This window comes from Sander lucioperca, chromosome 2 (assembly GCF_008315115.2).
Source record: "Sander lucioperca isolate FBNREF2018 chromosome 2, SLUC_FBN_1.2, whole genome shotgun sequence".
NCBI classification, from domain to species: Eukaryota; Metazoa; Chordata; class Actinopteri; order Perciformes; family Percidae; genus Sander; species Sander lucioperca.
This window is the reverse complement of record NC_050174.1, coordinates 42019113-42035376: the sequence shown is the minus strand read 5'-3', so window position 1 is coordinate 42035376 and position 16264 is coordinate 42019113. Positions and strand designations below refer to the sequence as shown.

The 16264-nt window shown below is 39.6% G+C and overlaps 1 protein-coding gene across 2 annotated transcripts in view; it reads right to left on the bottom strand.

The window, feature by feature from the left end:
* Nucleotides 1-1070, bottom strand: part of piwil1 (piwi-like RNA-mediated gene silencing 1) — a 23293-nt gene extending 22223 nt beyond the window's left edge. The window contains exons 1-2 of one of the 2 annotated variants that reach the window (XM_035997929.1): nucleotides 941-1070; nucleotides 200-301 (exon numbers count right to left, since the gene is read on the bottom strand). In XM_035997929.1, coding sequence (XP_035853822.1) covers nucleotides 200-277 — 78 coding nt within the window. In that variant the 5' untranslated portion in view covers nucleotides 278-301; nucleotides 941-1070. The remainder of the gene's footprint in view (nucleotides 1-199; nucleotides 302-940) is intronic. The other variant, XM_035997931.1, reaches the window with a different exon arrangement.
* Nucleotides 1071-16264: the final 15194 nt, after the last annotated feature.

The window sequence follows — 16264 nt, the reverse complement described above, 5'->3', positions numbered from 1 at the left end:
CAACGTGTTGAGATATCTCAAAACCGGCGCAAATAAAGCCAAAAACATCTACTAACTATATAGATATCATTATAATTACGCAAGCATTTTTGACTTAAGTAATAGTGATATTTAATAAAAAGGTGGAACTGAACATGGTCCTAAATATCAAGGAGACAGTCATGTAAAATGACCCAGAGATGCCATTAACATCAAAGACCGCTCTTACCGCTCCAGGTACAGCAGTTTCTTGACCGCGTGCTCTGCCTCTTGATCTAGCTCGTGCCCGACCAGTCATTTTCGGACCGTCTTAAATGATGCTCTGTTTAAAAAGAACACTCCACCATTAATGCAAAATTAAGAGCAAATAATAAAAAGAAACTTGTAGAAAAAAAACGGTAAATTAAACTATAGGAGTTGAAAGCTAAAAAGAAAATCATATTTACTTAGTGACTCATTTTTCTACAAAACAAAAACTTGGGCCATCAAAAAGCCTTTGATACTTATAATGAATCATAATGTAATTAATCATAATGTTACACAATTTGTAATGTTGCACAAACAAGATGGCGCCTGCTAATTAATGATAAGTGCGGCCCACTGCTCAACCCTTAACCATCCATGTGCTCAACCAGCTAACATAAAGTCGAGGCTATGTTTTAGCTAATATTGCATGCTACTGTTACCGCCAAATAAAAAGTTTTTCCCTTTTGCAAGATACGACACTAATGTATTACATTTCAAGTTAGTTAAATCATTAAGTTGCATTACTCCCATGTTAGTAGCTTGATTAGCAATTAAAGTTAGCTTCACGTTAGTTAACAGACATGCTGACTAATACCTCCCTGGCTGGAAAAATCCTAAACTTGGTTGAGAAATTAGATTCACACAAAACATTTTATGTCAATATCAACGTATGTTGTATACATTTTGATTCAGTTTTAGGTATACTTACTTTTACTTTTAGAAAGCGTCCTTATACCCCAAATCGATGAAAGAAAATTTACCACAGGTGTATCCATCTACGAGTGCAATTTAGTTATAGGCCTCTTCACTGAGAAAATGAATGCGCTTGTACATTTTTATTTTACTTTCATCAAACACTTCTTCAGTTTACGTACGGCATAAATATATAATACAAGTGCAGTTGCTCAGAATGCATCTACTAACGACGTTATTGAAGGATTGATAGAATAATTAATAAGAAAAGCCTAAGAACTACTTTTTAAAAGCGCAGTGATCCGTTTAACCTAGTGCTGTTGTGTGTGCAATTGTTTAACAGCGCGAGCTCAATTGTGACCACTAGATGTCAGCAAAGCCCGTACAGTAAATATACAGACTCGAGTTGTCTGGGTTACCAACACCTACTCCACTGAGTCTCTGATGAAACTAGGAGCTCTGATACACAGACTGTTGTTGTTTTTAAATCAGCAACAAACTGACAGATCATCATATGAGCTTTTCAGGACACAGTTCAGCGTGCACCACAATAGGCCTACATAGTGCTGTTTAACTTCTAGTTTGTGAGCATTATAAGACAAACTCTATGTTAAATCAATTATACCCTTGTGTTGTCTTCCTGTCAACCATGAAAAAAACACTTTTTTTTCTGACATTTTTGACGCCTTTTTTTCACAATTTGTTTTTGCTTTTCCCAACGTTTTAAATTTTTCTTCTACACATTTTCAGCGCTTATTTCTACGTCCCATATTTTCTGATATAAAACAAAAATTTAAAACGGGTCAATGTGACCCGAAGTCAACACAAGTTATTAAATGGTACATTTGCATCATGCAAGTGTATGTCAGTTTTACTGTATACTGTAAATGTTGAATAAGTTAGGGGACATGTAGGCCTGTAAGTAAGGCCTAAATGGATTCAGGCTGAGGGAATGAATGAAATAAAGCAGAGATCTTCAACAGGGGGTCCTCAGAGTTACTGCAGGGGGGCCACCAAGTGATGGTTTTATTATTTTTGTTTTTCAAAACTTTAAATATGTCTGAAAATATAAATAAACATAAGTCCAACATAGTAATAGCAAAGATAAATCGGCCTATTTCAGATTTTTTCTTTTTTTTTTTCATTTACACAATGTTGATGACAGGCTTACTAGCCTGAAATTAAGGTAGCCATCCACAGATACAGTTAAGCTTCAAGGATTCACTGTGCTACATGTATTAAAATGTAATGTATTAAAACATAATGTATAAAATATACATGAATATGTCAATAAGTATTAGCTTAGTATTGTATGCACTAAAAAAAGGTATGTATAAAGGCTTTAGGCCGCCCACACGTTATTGTAAGCAAGTAATTTAACATGTAGTGGGGGGTCCCTGCTCCGTCTCTCTTTCAGCTAAGGGGTCCTTGGCCTAAAAAAACGTTGAGGACCCCTGAAATAAAGTATCACCATGATTTTTCTTAAAAAGTATTGACTGATGGACCACAATTGATTGACTGTAGTATTGAATGAAGTATTGAGACATTGGCAATATGGCCTTTTGTATAGAGTCGTCATTCCCTTTCCTTTCAAGTTTAACTTGTGACCATGATGAAAAATGAATGATTTAGAATGTGAGTGTTAAGAATGCTTTTACAAAGTCCCAAAAAAAAATCCCCCTATATGCATTCCTTTTAAGAGGTACCTGATCACAAGCTATTATTTCTTCCCAAACTTCCCCTCTCTTCTCCACATTCTACCATTTGAAATTGAACTTGGCACCTCAGAGGGCATTTTAAGGAAGATGTACGCAAGTCTTTCATGTCTGAGATCTAAGAGTGATTACAGATTCAGACCTGAGGGACTAGTCTGGGAGGACTCTGCTTCAGTCACTGTTTACCTGCTGGAAGAAGACTAAGGGGAGATGAAGAAAAAGACAAGGACATCAATGTCATCAAGACTGATTGTGGGGTAAAAAAAGGCAAAGTCACACCAAGAGCCACGTAAGACACAGAAATCCACTAGGGTGTATGTGTCTATGAGGATCCGAACAGATGCATTTCAACATCACACACACATAGTAATGTGATGTTGTCAAATGCTGAACAATACAAACCTGACACAGACAGTTCACTACTGCAAAAGCTTTGCTTAATATATATATATATATGTGTATATATATATATATATATATATATTCTTTTACTTCAAAAACCACGCTATCTCTTAAAAAACAACAAAGGCCATTGAAAAGGAGTCAGAATGAAAGAAAAAGAACGAAAATGTGGCTAAGGAGTGGGCTCCAAGCTGAGCGGTGTGAGGCTGAGAAAGGTGCACCCTGCCAGGGACGTTGATGAATGCGCTTCAGGCTTCAAGCTTGCCCTGCAGCCCCCAGCGGCGTGGATTCCACGCTTACGCTAATCATGCTCTGTGAGATACTACGGCCCAAAGCTGATGAAAGGAAACATGCAACACAGTATATCAAACTGGCTGCACTTTCACAAAATACACACCCTTCATTCTTACATTATTATCATCACAACCAAAGATGTCACCACCACCATCACTGTCAGGAACATGGTCTTCTATTAATACGTAGTATTTATTTGATATTCATAGCATTCAACCTCACTTCCTGTGTCAAACGTTAAAAACAAAACAGGATCAAAGCATCCGTTCTACATAAATCACAGTGGTCCCATTAAGCTTGAACTCCTGATTGCAAAACCAGAACAAGAGGGGATTCTGAATAATAAGGATCTACCGCGCCATGATATCAGTAAGCGGGTTAGGAAAATTATATTAGTCGCTTGCCTGCCGTGGAACCTAATCTGCTCTGCATCAGTGTGTTCAAAGACACAGGCACTGCATCACACACGCAAACACACACTTGCACCATAGGTTTCTAAACCCATGCAGAAATAGCAGTCAAACCAAACATACAGTATGTTTAATCTGAAACAAACTGGTGTTCTATTTATAACAGTTTCCGGCTTTGTTAGCGATGGTGCTCAGTTGGTATTGTCAAAATCACTGAGGTTCACTTTCAGTAGTCCTCCATCAGAAGGAGAAGATCATTTCCAAGCAGATTCTGACTGAAAAATTCCTTAAGACATGTTTTTTTTTCCACCACAACATTTAAGTTTCTCCTAAAACATATGAAAATGTTTGTTACCCTAAAAAATGAATAAGCAGCCATAAATTACACTCTATCTATAAAAAAAGACAAATTAATTAAGAGACTGATTTTTTTTGCAGCATTGTCACCTAATGTGTGAAATAGGACTATACGTATTCCAAACATACAATTTTTGACAACATGATCATCCTTTATATAACCTAATCTTCATAAACCACATTACCTGTCTGTTAATAAAAAACTGGCATTCACCAAAGCAAGTGGCCTGACATTACAGTAAGTGATAAGACGTTGCTTGTGTTGTTGTTTTAATTGAATAATACTGTACTAAAAATAAGTGATTGATTGTGGCTGGGTTAGCTCAGTTGGTAGAGCAGGTGCATATATATGTATATAGAGGCGTGTGCAGAAGGTCCAGGGTTTGAGTCCTCCCCCCCCCCCTTCCCTATAATGGGTTTCTGTTGAATAGTCTCACCCCTCACAACATTTAGGCATTAGTTCATAGTCTTTACATGCAAAATGGTTGAACATGTTGTCATAATATGTCAAGCATATTTCTATACATTTCCATTAGACCTTTTTCTAAATCTGTCCTGAATTGGTAAATTGCTCCCAGGTGAATCTTGACTTTCTCTAACGAAGGTGCATCTCATGAACCATCAACTGGCAAGTATATATATAGCCGGAGCACAACACAATGTTACAATGAATGTCAGGAGGAGTAGGAAGACTGCACTGTAATTCCTACAGCACTGCATGTACGGTTTTCCCTAAGGAGATGTCCTCTGTTCACATTTCTTGTTTTTTTCTTTTTTTTTCTTTGTGCTATGCAGTGCTGTCTTTTCCTTTGTGTATCGCAATGACATGGTCTGTCAACAAATTACAGTACAAACAGTAAAAGCGTAAATGTGAATCTTGTCCAGTCTCTTGCAATCAAACTCCCACATACACTAAGGTGTAACCTACAATTTACAATAATTGTCATCAAAACTTTAGCCATAGTTTACATCAGAACATCCCTCCAGAGTACACTGTTATTTTGACAACATGACTACAGTTTTTCTTGATTGCTTTGACTTGCTTAAAGAAACTGAGATCCACTCGGTTTTCATCATCACTGTCTCAGCAGAGCAGAAGACACCTCTTGCAAATGTGTTAACCCTTTCTCATTGGATTGACACATTTTCCCCACCCTTTTGCAGAACAGTTAACACGGATGTCATTCAAGCAGTCCAAACTCCATTGTTTTAGCTATGGTAACCAACCAGAAACCATTTGTTCCTAACTATTAGAAACTACCTCCATCAGTATGAAATCACTGAAGCACCTGTTTGACACTCCTTCACACAAATCTTCAACTAGCAGTCAGTCTGCAGGCCTTAAAGGTGCAGCGTCTGTGTTGTTTTTTGCCAACATGGATGGAAGAGGTCTAAGACAGAAGAGACTGAGTATCAATAGTGGCTATTTCTTATACTCTACAGTAATAGAGGTTTATACTTTATTGTAATAGATTTTAGTTTTATTGTCTTAACTTCTTATACTCTAATAAAAATCATTTTGGTTTACATGTATTATATGTAATATTTACAGTATTTCAGTTTTCAGCCACAGTTTGAAAATAAGAATCAATGGAATCAATAAAATGTGCATCAAAGCATTTCTGATTCTGGATCCAAATCTTTGCAAGAAGGCAAATTTGACAACAAATGTCACTGGCATGAAAGCTGCGTACAGTAATTGGCTACAGTGACAAGCAATGGTGCACTGATTCCCACTGAGTGCTGTATTTTATATTTTGTTGTCCACTGTGTAATGGTTGATTGGAAGAGCTCATACACTTGTTTACAAGTTGTGTTGTTTGAAGGCAAAATTTTCTTTTGTTGCATATTTTAAATGTTTTGGCACGGTTAGAGCCTTTTGCAAACAAAATGTGTCATTTTGACCATGAGTGCCACTGTTTCGGCCTGTGTGTTAACTGTTTTGAAAATGTGGAGTTTGAGTTGACTGCTGTGTCAAAGCAATCAAGAAAAACTGTAAGCAATTTGACTGTCTTATCCGTACACAATGACACAAGGACTTGTCATTCTGATGGCGCTGACATGTTCATTGACACAGATATTTACTTTTGAGAGATGAACTAAGGATTTTGAGCAAGAGACTGGCTTTTGCAGGTAATCCATGGTGTTTTGCTGTTTGTACGAATTGTTTTGAGAAATGCGCTTACTGTTTTGCAAATGTTGAGGATGATTCGAGAAATGTACCAAATGTACCAAATGTACCAAAGCGACTGAGAAAAACTATAAGACGTGATGTAGCCAACAGCTATGACACTAGATGACAACTCATGACTACTGAGTAAACTCCATCCATTAAGGAAGATGCAGTTGAAGGGGTTAGGAACTAACAAACAAACTAACCGATCGAGGCAGCGGTAGACCAGCAGCTCACGTTTTGCGAGTTAAAATGATTTTTGTAAAAGGAGTCCGGTGGCTTTGAAGCAAGCAATATAACAACCTCAGTTCCTCGTTATAAAGGGTTGTTTGACGGCAAGGTAAAGTGGGGAACATATCCTAAATATAGCGTGTAAACTGATATTGATTTTTTGAAGTTGGGCCTTTTTTACGTTTTAAGATGCTTCCCCCATCCCCAACAGTAAATTGCTTAGCTTTGCGTGTCGGGACTCCTGCCTGCTTCTCCAAACTGTGGGACATCTACTGGAGCTAATACACTGACTATGGAGAAGTACCCTACCTCATACAACCCCATTTCAAAAGATATGAACTATCGCTTTAAGGGTTTAAATCAGACTCATGATCATTCTCACATGTGATCCTTACTTTCTCTGTCATGTCTTTCAGCAACACTTTCTTGCAAACCACATTAAATAATCCTTCAAAAAGCACACGCTATGGCTGAATTGCTACAGAAAAAAACATTCACTGGGTTCACACATCATCATAGCTTTCCAAATACAGAGCACTTTGTGTATGATTATGATTCAAACCCCTTATCTACACTTCCTGTGAGCCTGAATGCCAAGGACATATCCCATTCAGCTTCCATTCATTCGGCAAATATAGTTTCTTGTTCATTTGATAACAAAAACGTCTGTCTGGTGGCCTTGACTTGTTTGAAGATTATGTGTGTATACAGATACAGGAAATCTGGGTAGAGAAAGATTTGACTCAATAGACATGCTTTTGTCCAATGAATAAAGTAGATGTAGAAAGTAAACATTTGAAAAAAAAAGTTGGCCGAGAGAGGAACTTTTGAGTGCGGCATGAAAGATTTGTTTGTAAAATGTTGTGTTTGTGAATATGCATGGCGTGTTCAAACACTAGCCAGCCCAACCTTTTTCTTGGAGATGCAGGGGGTAAAGACAGCAGGAGGAGGAGGAGGCCCATGCTGACCACGGCAGTCCTGCAGAGGCAGAGCACCCTCGATGACACCGACAGTGAGGATGCCATGTGATCTCCGAAAAGTCAACAAGGGTTGGGCCACAGCTGGGCCGTATGAGAACAGAGAGCAGACACGTAGCAACACCCTCCTGCTGGGAGCAGCCGAGGACAGGCGAATCTACTGTAGATTTCTTCCCCTGAAATGTGAGCAGACAGCAGGGAGGAATCTTCCTCAATTCAGTTTTCGTCATTTCAGAAGCAATTTCTATTTTTAGTTTTAATTTACATACATGGTTGGATACTAACCCTTGGACTCGTGCACTCACGCATTTTGATTCTTCAACAATAAATATCACGCCAGCTCCGCCGAGCAAACTCACAATCCTACTCCTCTGTTGCCAGAGAGCCACACCGCACAATGGGAGCCCTGCAGATTTAATTTCCACAAAAAGATTAAGTGGCCTTCTGCATCACTGAAACTTTCTAGGGATTTGAAGTTGAAATCTCAGTGGTTATGCCTTGCTTTGTCCGAAGCGTTGGTCTGAACAAAAGTGCAGTGAAGCATCAGCAGCAAAGAATCTAATAAGCACAATGTGGGAAGAAAGCAGAGGGGAGTGAGCATCAAAGGCAGCAAGGCACAGCATGACTGGCATCGGTCTGAACTCCCAACCTAGGACACTCAGCATGCTCTTCAGCAACCACCCCCTTTAGACCAGTCCTGGGCAGTAATTAAAACCATCATTCCCGCTGCCTCTGTATCTCATTAACCACAGGACCCGAGGCTTTCATCCTTGCTCGTCCAAAAATATCACAACTCCACACCAGCAAAGATGAGTCCTGCACAACCAAAACACACGTCTGTGACATCTCTGAGCTGAACAGAGAATGATCCAACTCCAAAGAACAGTGAGCGATCACACAAGCCTCTCTCTTCATGTCCACTGTAATTATTATTGCACCTAACAGAGATGATTTGGAGGGAAACTGTCACCCTGCTGTTGGTTGATTAAATCTACCTGTGCAGGAAACAGATAAAATACACATATGAAAGAGCAAACCAAAACGTAACAATGACACATTTGCTCTGCATGGAATGAGGCAGAAAAGAGGGCTTTGTAATTTTGTTTTCAACTACAAACATCAACCAGGGTTTGCAACTAAAACCGATTAAAAAAATGAGGACAAACTGATACATTTGAAGCTCCTACGCTTTCACTATCAAAGCGAGGATTTGAAGTGGGCGAGCGAGTATCGGTTGCAGTGGTCAGATTTAGTACTTTGGCTGTAGATAAAAAGAAACTCTTCTTCCCATGTTTAATTCAGTATGAGCCATGACTAACTCATGTAATATACTGGGCCTCTGAAGTCACTCGGAAGGCTTCTTTTCTCACTTTGTGTACTACACACAGAAATGAATGTGTCACTGTATTTTGATGGGGATGCAGGTCAGAGAAATAAGTTGTGATGAGTTTATTTTATTTCCTGGTGAATCAGTTCTTTACTATAGCAGCGTTGCATAGCTATACTAAAACCTTAATCCACTGCATGTTATTAACAAACTTGGCATTATGGCCAGGCTGTTTTAGTGCTTTCAAATGATGGAAAGAAAGCTAATGCAAAAAACAGGAGCGTCATTGTTTCTTTCAGGTAAACACTGGCCTATCTTCTTCCTGTCTTTCAATAGCCAGTATATGTTGTGTCAAGATGAACCACAACAGCCAGTTCTGCAGAAACAGTTAGAGCATCTATAAAATGCTTTAATAAAGAAGTTCCAACATGTTGCGTATGAATTTTCTAAATGATTTTGTGATCTTCCAGTTGCTAAACAGTTTGCCCCACCCAAACATATAAAGCGGGAGAAGTCTGTTCCTGCTGTTACATCGCCCTCACAAACATGCCAACCACCCCTCCTCCGGCTGCACAAGCAAGCAATGTGTGCATATGTGTGTGTGTGTGTGTGGGTGTGTGTGTGTGTGTGTGTAGTAGTACATGTATTTGAAATGGAGTCTTCCCTATCCTTTGGCCATGAGAAGCCTCTGATCTTTCAATGACACAAAGACTTGTGCAAGATGAGGATGAGCTCTCAACCTTTGTCAACATCCAGTCTGGATCCGCGGCTCTTTTAATAACAGCGGCGCATTGTTTATGTGAGTGTTTGCTAAGAAAAGGCCTCGATTGCACAAAACACTTTATAGACCGGGTCCCCATTTCCTCCCCAGTGCCATTATGAGTGAGTCGAAATTAAAACCCAGCCACAAGCTGGTTCTCAGCCAAATTCAGCTAACTGACTCTCTCCCGCTCTGTTTCTTTGAGAAGCCTTTGATGTTAGCAGGGGGCTTTTGCACTTGCAGTGATGGTAACGAATGATACTTTAAGCGATTCTTTTTTATCCGGCAAGCTTAATGAAAGATTAATGGGTTTGATAGTTTCCCTTGTTTATATTTTATTCAAAAAGTAAGCCGTGGTCCTTGGAACCTGTTAAGAATCTTCTCGGTAATGATTTTATGGATCAGTGGAAGTCATACTATGGTCTTTGGCTTCAAAACGCAATGGGAAGTGTTGAGTGTCTTCTTAGCAACATTATCTTTACATGAAAAGCACTGACCTTGAGTGCCGTGCCTATGTCTTTGTCTGATACGGATGGAGCATATTGCAGCCGCGGCAGAGATAAGTTCATTTCCATACGTCCTAATTCGGCTGGCTGCAGACTTCCTATTTCACTCTATTTCACAGCTCAAAGGATGAAATGATTCAGACTTAGTGGATTTTGTAGTGACAGTCTATAGACTTTCCCCTCCAGCGTAAGCTATTGCTTGTTGAACAGAAGGTTAATGGGCGATTTGATGATAAAGAGGAAATGTAGCTACAGCTGACTGCCAATCAGAAAAGATTAGTTCTCTTATTCCAGGCGTCTCAGTGTAGGGGATATTGTCTTTCAATAAAAGCTGATTGTATATTGTTTATTGCTGATGGTGAAGATTCGAAAAGATCCAATGTCAGGCGAATTAAAGCCATATCCAAACAAAACAACTCATGCATGTCGGATGTTACTACTCCTTTTAAGTAGCCCTTCTCATAAATGGTTCAGTAATTGTTTGTGACCTGAAGTATGCTTCAATAACGCTATCCCATTTAGAGAGTGTAAGAGTTCCTCTCATTTCTTTTTTAAGATCATGAAAAGTCTTTTCCCCTATGGACAGCATGACGAGATCAACATCAAAGACTTCCTCTAAACATTATTTTAGTTTCACAGATCAAGCAGTTTTGCTGATGTTAATGGATGTATTCAGAAGAGATCCACTGTGGATACAATGAGTACCATAGCCTGGGAAAACCCTGACGAACTTCTGGAAAATTTGAGATTTGCTCTGCAAGTCAGTCTGGCCAAGAGCCCATTCAAGCCCATTTCCAATTTTTCCAAATCGAGGCACCAATCACAACCGTTGAGGCGGGCTTTACACAATGACGATAGCGCAGCGATGGCAAGCAGCTTTTTGTTTACATTCAACATGACGGCTACCGAAGCGCAGCAACCGTTCTTTTAAAGGCATACTATGTAACTTTTCCCTCTTCGGTCCCCCTACAGGTTGTCTCATTGGAACTACAGCGGCTGTAGTTCCAATGAGATAACCTGTAGGGGGACCGAAGAGGGAAAAGTTACATAGTATGCCTTTAATACATCCATGGCAGCAACCCATTGATGCCGCTGTCGCTGCTACGTCAACCAGATCATTGGTCTGATTGGTTGCCCAGAGGCATTTGAGCTGCGTCCGTTGGTGACACCCCTTTGGAAATGGGCTGCAAATGAAGCTTGCCCAGACCCACTCTCAGTTAGAACTGTGAAGGGTCTGGTGTAAACCAGGCTATGAGTACCATACAGTAAAGTGATCTTTACATGAAGGAAAGTGATTAAAAAAAAGTAGAATATGTGAAACATTTTCTCATCTGAAGTTTCTTTATGCGTGTAGTTTTTGATAAAAGGGGCACCCGCTGCTTTTACACGTGCAGTTCAGTTTACTTGTCATGAGGCAGACAAAAAGCATCAGTTGTTTCAGTAAAATGCCCAAAAATGGCGTGGCCATAGAAACTATGACTCTTGTCCATAGGGAATAAAGGAAGAAGTAGTGTTATGTGTTATAGAGCGACAAAGTCTAGAGGGAGGACATCAGGGTGGAAGGTTGGGTCAACAAAATGTCAAACTTTGAAGGGATAGTTTGGGTATTTTGAAGTGGGGCTGTATGAGGTACTTATCCACAGTCAGTAGACCTATAGTAGACGTCGGTCGGCACGCCCCTAGTTTGGAGAAGCAGATAGGAGTGCTGACACAGAAGCTAAGCTATGTACTGCTGTGGACGGGGGCAGCAGCACAACACATTTCAGCCACCTAAACAAAGTACCACAAAAATCAATTATCAGTTATATTTAGAATATTTTCACCACTTTACAGTTAGTATAACGTCTTCTGTGGCTCTGGAGAGATCTTTCTAAACTTCCAAAAAAAATAACCCTGCTGATGTCACAGAAACATGAAAGATGCTATCTATAAGTCGACGAGAAATTCAGGATCCAGTGTTTATGGAGTTAGTTGTAATAGGCACTAAAATCAGGATGTCTCAACTTTTGCTTCTTCAATTTTGGTTTTGACCATTCTTCTTTTTCCCCCAACTTTGTGCTGAAGATCCCCTTGAACTCAATAATAATAAGAGCTGATGTGGTGGCATTTCCTGGTGACCTAGTGGTTTAGATAAATAAAGGCAAAAATACACAAAAGAATTATTAAAATATAACTGATGTGGTATTGCAGCTAAATGCAGAATTAAATATAAAGTAGAGCAAAGTGTGGGATTATGATTTATAATAGCATTCGCTTAAATCACCATTGTTACCATGCTGACTACTATGGTAATACCACTGTGGTATACAGCATACCATGTACTGAATTTCTCTCATAAAGTGTCTGTCAAAAATACGAGAGGAGTATATTCCCCAAATAAAACAAGCAAAGATCTGGTCTATGCTAAGACACTGGTTGTGACACACTTTGTAGAGAATCTAAAATTTCCTTTCAAAGGAAGGGGAAACAAGAAGAGTGGCATAGATCCACATCAGCAGTCGCAAGCGTTACTTCCTGTGGTCTGGTGCTTACTGCTTTAATGTGTACAGGATGAAGGAGTGTGTTGTAATCAGGAACCCACAGGACCAGTAAAGGACCCACTATAGTCCGATTGCCACAGCCACAGGACGGATGTGAACCCTTAGAGACAGACTGCAAGTATGTGTTTGTGTTTGACTGTGTGAGAGCACAGAGTGAAAGAAAAAAGAAAGAAAGAAAGTAAAAGCAGGGACTGAGAGGGAGAGCATTTAGGAGGGAACAGTATGTTTCTGAGTGTCAGGGCCTCCTCTGGCCCTGAGGCTATAGTAGGCTAGTCTCTCTCTCTCTTTACTTTCTCTGCCTCTGTCTCTCTCTTCCCCACTCTGCCTCTCTCTCCCCTCTCTCCAACCTAGTGTTCTGTGATTTATGCCTTCCCTCTGTAATTACAGTGCTAACCGCATCAGCCATCAGGTTCAGATAGGGTGAAGCACAGACATGCCCCATCACCTGAGAGCAGCAACTCGCCAGCTCTACTGTTAAATACAGCTGCAATTTTCCCTTCAGCCTAATCTCTTTGACATTGGCTCTAGGAACATATTTGTGTGACAACAAGACACTGCAGCGCCAGACATCAGTCAATTGTTTTCCATTAGAAGACACAGTAAGGTTATGGAGAACGTATGCTCTGACTGCGAGTGAATTAAATTCATTTCTGTTGATTGATTTTTGCTCTTATCACTAAACTTTACTCGTGGTCATTTTACTGAGGTCCATTACTATTTAACTGACATGTGGCCAGTGCCCCAGTAACACTAAGCCTCAACCCCCCCCCCCCCCCACCCCCCCGTCTGGCCCCCCCTAACTGTGGCAAATATTTTCATACATTTTTAACCCCACCTTTATCCCCAAAGAGGGGATATTATTCATGTGCATTGATAAATAAGATGTAGGTTAACACTGAATGAGTATTCTTGTGTTTATTGTTATATGTGTATCCTTAGTCTTTTGTAGAACCAAACCTATGGAGGGTTGGTGGCATGTAACACTGCTTAATATATTAGGTACCCCTAAAATCACATGTAGCCCCTCCATTTAAAATGGCCTAGAACCGCCACTGATCGTAGCTCAAAGTATTAATGCACATGACATGAGCTCACTTGTAACTGGCGCAACAGTCCTTCACTCCATCTGTGGGATGAAATATGATTGGCGGTTTCTTGGACTTGGTAACCTGCAGCGTGTATTTACCACCTGACCCGACATGTTCTTGGATATAAAACAGCCTTTCAGATCCCACAACAGAGAGGGAATATATCTGTTGCCATGTGTTTTGGAAAGGGAAGCCCTTGAAATTTCAGAGCCTGCTCTTCTTTGCACTGTATATGTATGTATGGGGATGTCCATGACACACCAGGCATTGTCAATGGACAGAAAGTTCTCTTTGGCATCCCCCTCGGTAAAGCAGCATGATAGAAAGTCAGAGAAAGAAAAGAAAGAGAGGAAGAAAGAGAGAATGTGCCCACATGAGTGTGACATAGTGCTGCCGGACTGATTTGCTCACCATGACAACCGTGCAGAGGGGGGCGGGGGCCGGGGTACCCCCTGGCTTTTCGGCCCGGCACAATACGGAGAGGCACGGCTGTCTTAACCTCAGTGACATCCCTGTTGTCAGCGGGTCAAATCCTTGAATATCAATGAAGTGACTCGGTGCCCCTTGCAGTGGTCCTCAAAAGTGTCCGACTCACATAAGAAGCTCTCACAGTCCTTTCTGACCCCTCCTGACCTGCTTCCAGCCTCTTGCCACATTCAGACCAGAAAGACTGATTCCACAGGGTTAAACAACGCTTAATCGCTGCATATGCATTCCTGCTTCCAGTTTGAAGTTAGCTCAGTAAATTGTTGTCTGCTAGAGCAGTGATCCCAAACCAGAGATACTTTAACCCCAGGGGATACTTTTGCAGCTGTTTGGAGGGGGGGGCTCAGCTAATTTGAAACAACACATATGTTAGAGAGATTGCATGAAAATTAGATAGCAAGCGTAAAGAAATGTCAAAATGGTAAGCTAAGTAATGGATAAACAGTTGAAATAGTTAGCTAAAAGTAATGGTTAAACAGTTGAAAAAGTTAGCTATACGTAATGGATAAACACTTGAAAAAGTTAGCTATACGTAATGGATAAACAGTAGAAATAGTTAGCCAAACGTAATGGATTAACAGTTGAAATTGTTAGCCCAAAGTAATGTATTTGAAATAGTTAGCTTAAAGTAATAGATAAACAGTTGAAATAGTTAGCCAAAAGTAATTGTTGTTCAAATTTGTTTATTTTTAGGATAAACCCCTTGAGATGTCTCATCTCATTTTCGAGGGGGTCCCAACATATAACACAATAACTACATAACAACAGAGAAGTGAAAAATCTAAACAAAACAAAAAAACAAACAAAACAAAAACAAACAACGACAACAACACCTGCATATGAATTTCTAATTACAGTCAAATAAATATAAAACATAAAATATAAACATTATGTATGGACAGTAGATATAAGGATTGCATGCATCTTTAATAACAGAGGCAGTTTATCTTAAAGTGAGCAGACAGGGCATGTTTAAACAAATCATGTAAAGAAATTGATCTTATTTCCACAGATAGATTATTCCAATCTGCTGGAGCCTTAAACTTAAAAGCGCTTTTGCCGATTGTTTTTTTAAACTCGCGGGACAGCGAAGTAGAGTTGAGTAGAGTGCCTAACTTCATAGTTTGATGTATAAGGTACAAGATACTGTTTTAAATAAGGAGGATAATTGAAATAAATACATTTAAATGTAAGTTAAAGCCAGTGACTGTCTTCTACTACTTAGAGATGGCCAATTAAGTGCATTATACATTATACAGTGATGAGTGAGATAAGGACATCCAAGGACAAATCTGCAAAGTCTATTATATACTGTGTTAAGTGGAACAAGGTCTGCGTTAAATGCATTTTGATATACAACATCACAATAGTCAATAATTGGAAGTATAAGTTGAGAGGAAAGTTTTATACGAACACTGCGCGTAAAGCAATTCCGAGCTCGATATAAAACGTTGATTCCAAAGTTCACTTTACGTAACACTTGCTCAATGTGTAATTTGAATGAGAGTTCAGTATCAAGCCATACACCAAGATATAATCAATAAAGATGTCACCTGTGAGTTCACCATTATCTGCAGCACAAAACACATCATTGGTGAATTTAAGCAGGGCAGTAGCTGATTGAGTGATTAGACCTGAAGCCGGATTGAAATTGTGATAGGATATTATTGGTAGTGAGATTTTTCAAAGACTTTAGCAATAGAACATATACTGGATATAGGTCTATAATTGTTTGGGTCAAGTACATCTCCAGTTTTATGGAGTGGTGTGTGGCATGCACATTTCCAGATAGCTGATAACTCACATATAGACAAAGACATGTTGAATAAATCAGCAAGTGGATACATAAGAATATGGGAAGCTAGTTTAATAAACCTGTTTTCTATTCCATCAAGACCAGCACCACTGTTAACATTTAGATCATTAATGGCATTCTGAACTTCTGTTGGTAAAATTTTCCTAAAAGAAAAAGAACTGCAGCGGGGTGATGTATTAACAAAGGAACTTGTATTAATATAATTATTACTATAATTCATCCAGACTAAACACATTTCTCAAACACATAAGCACTCAAGTACAG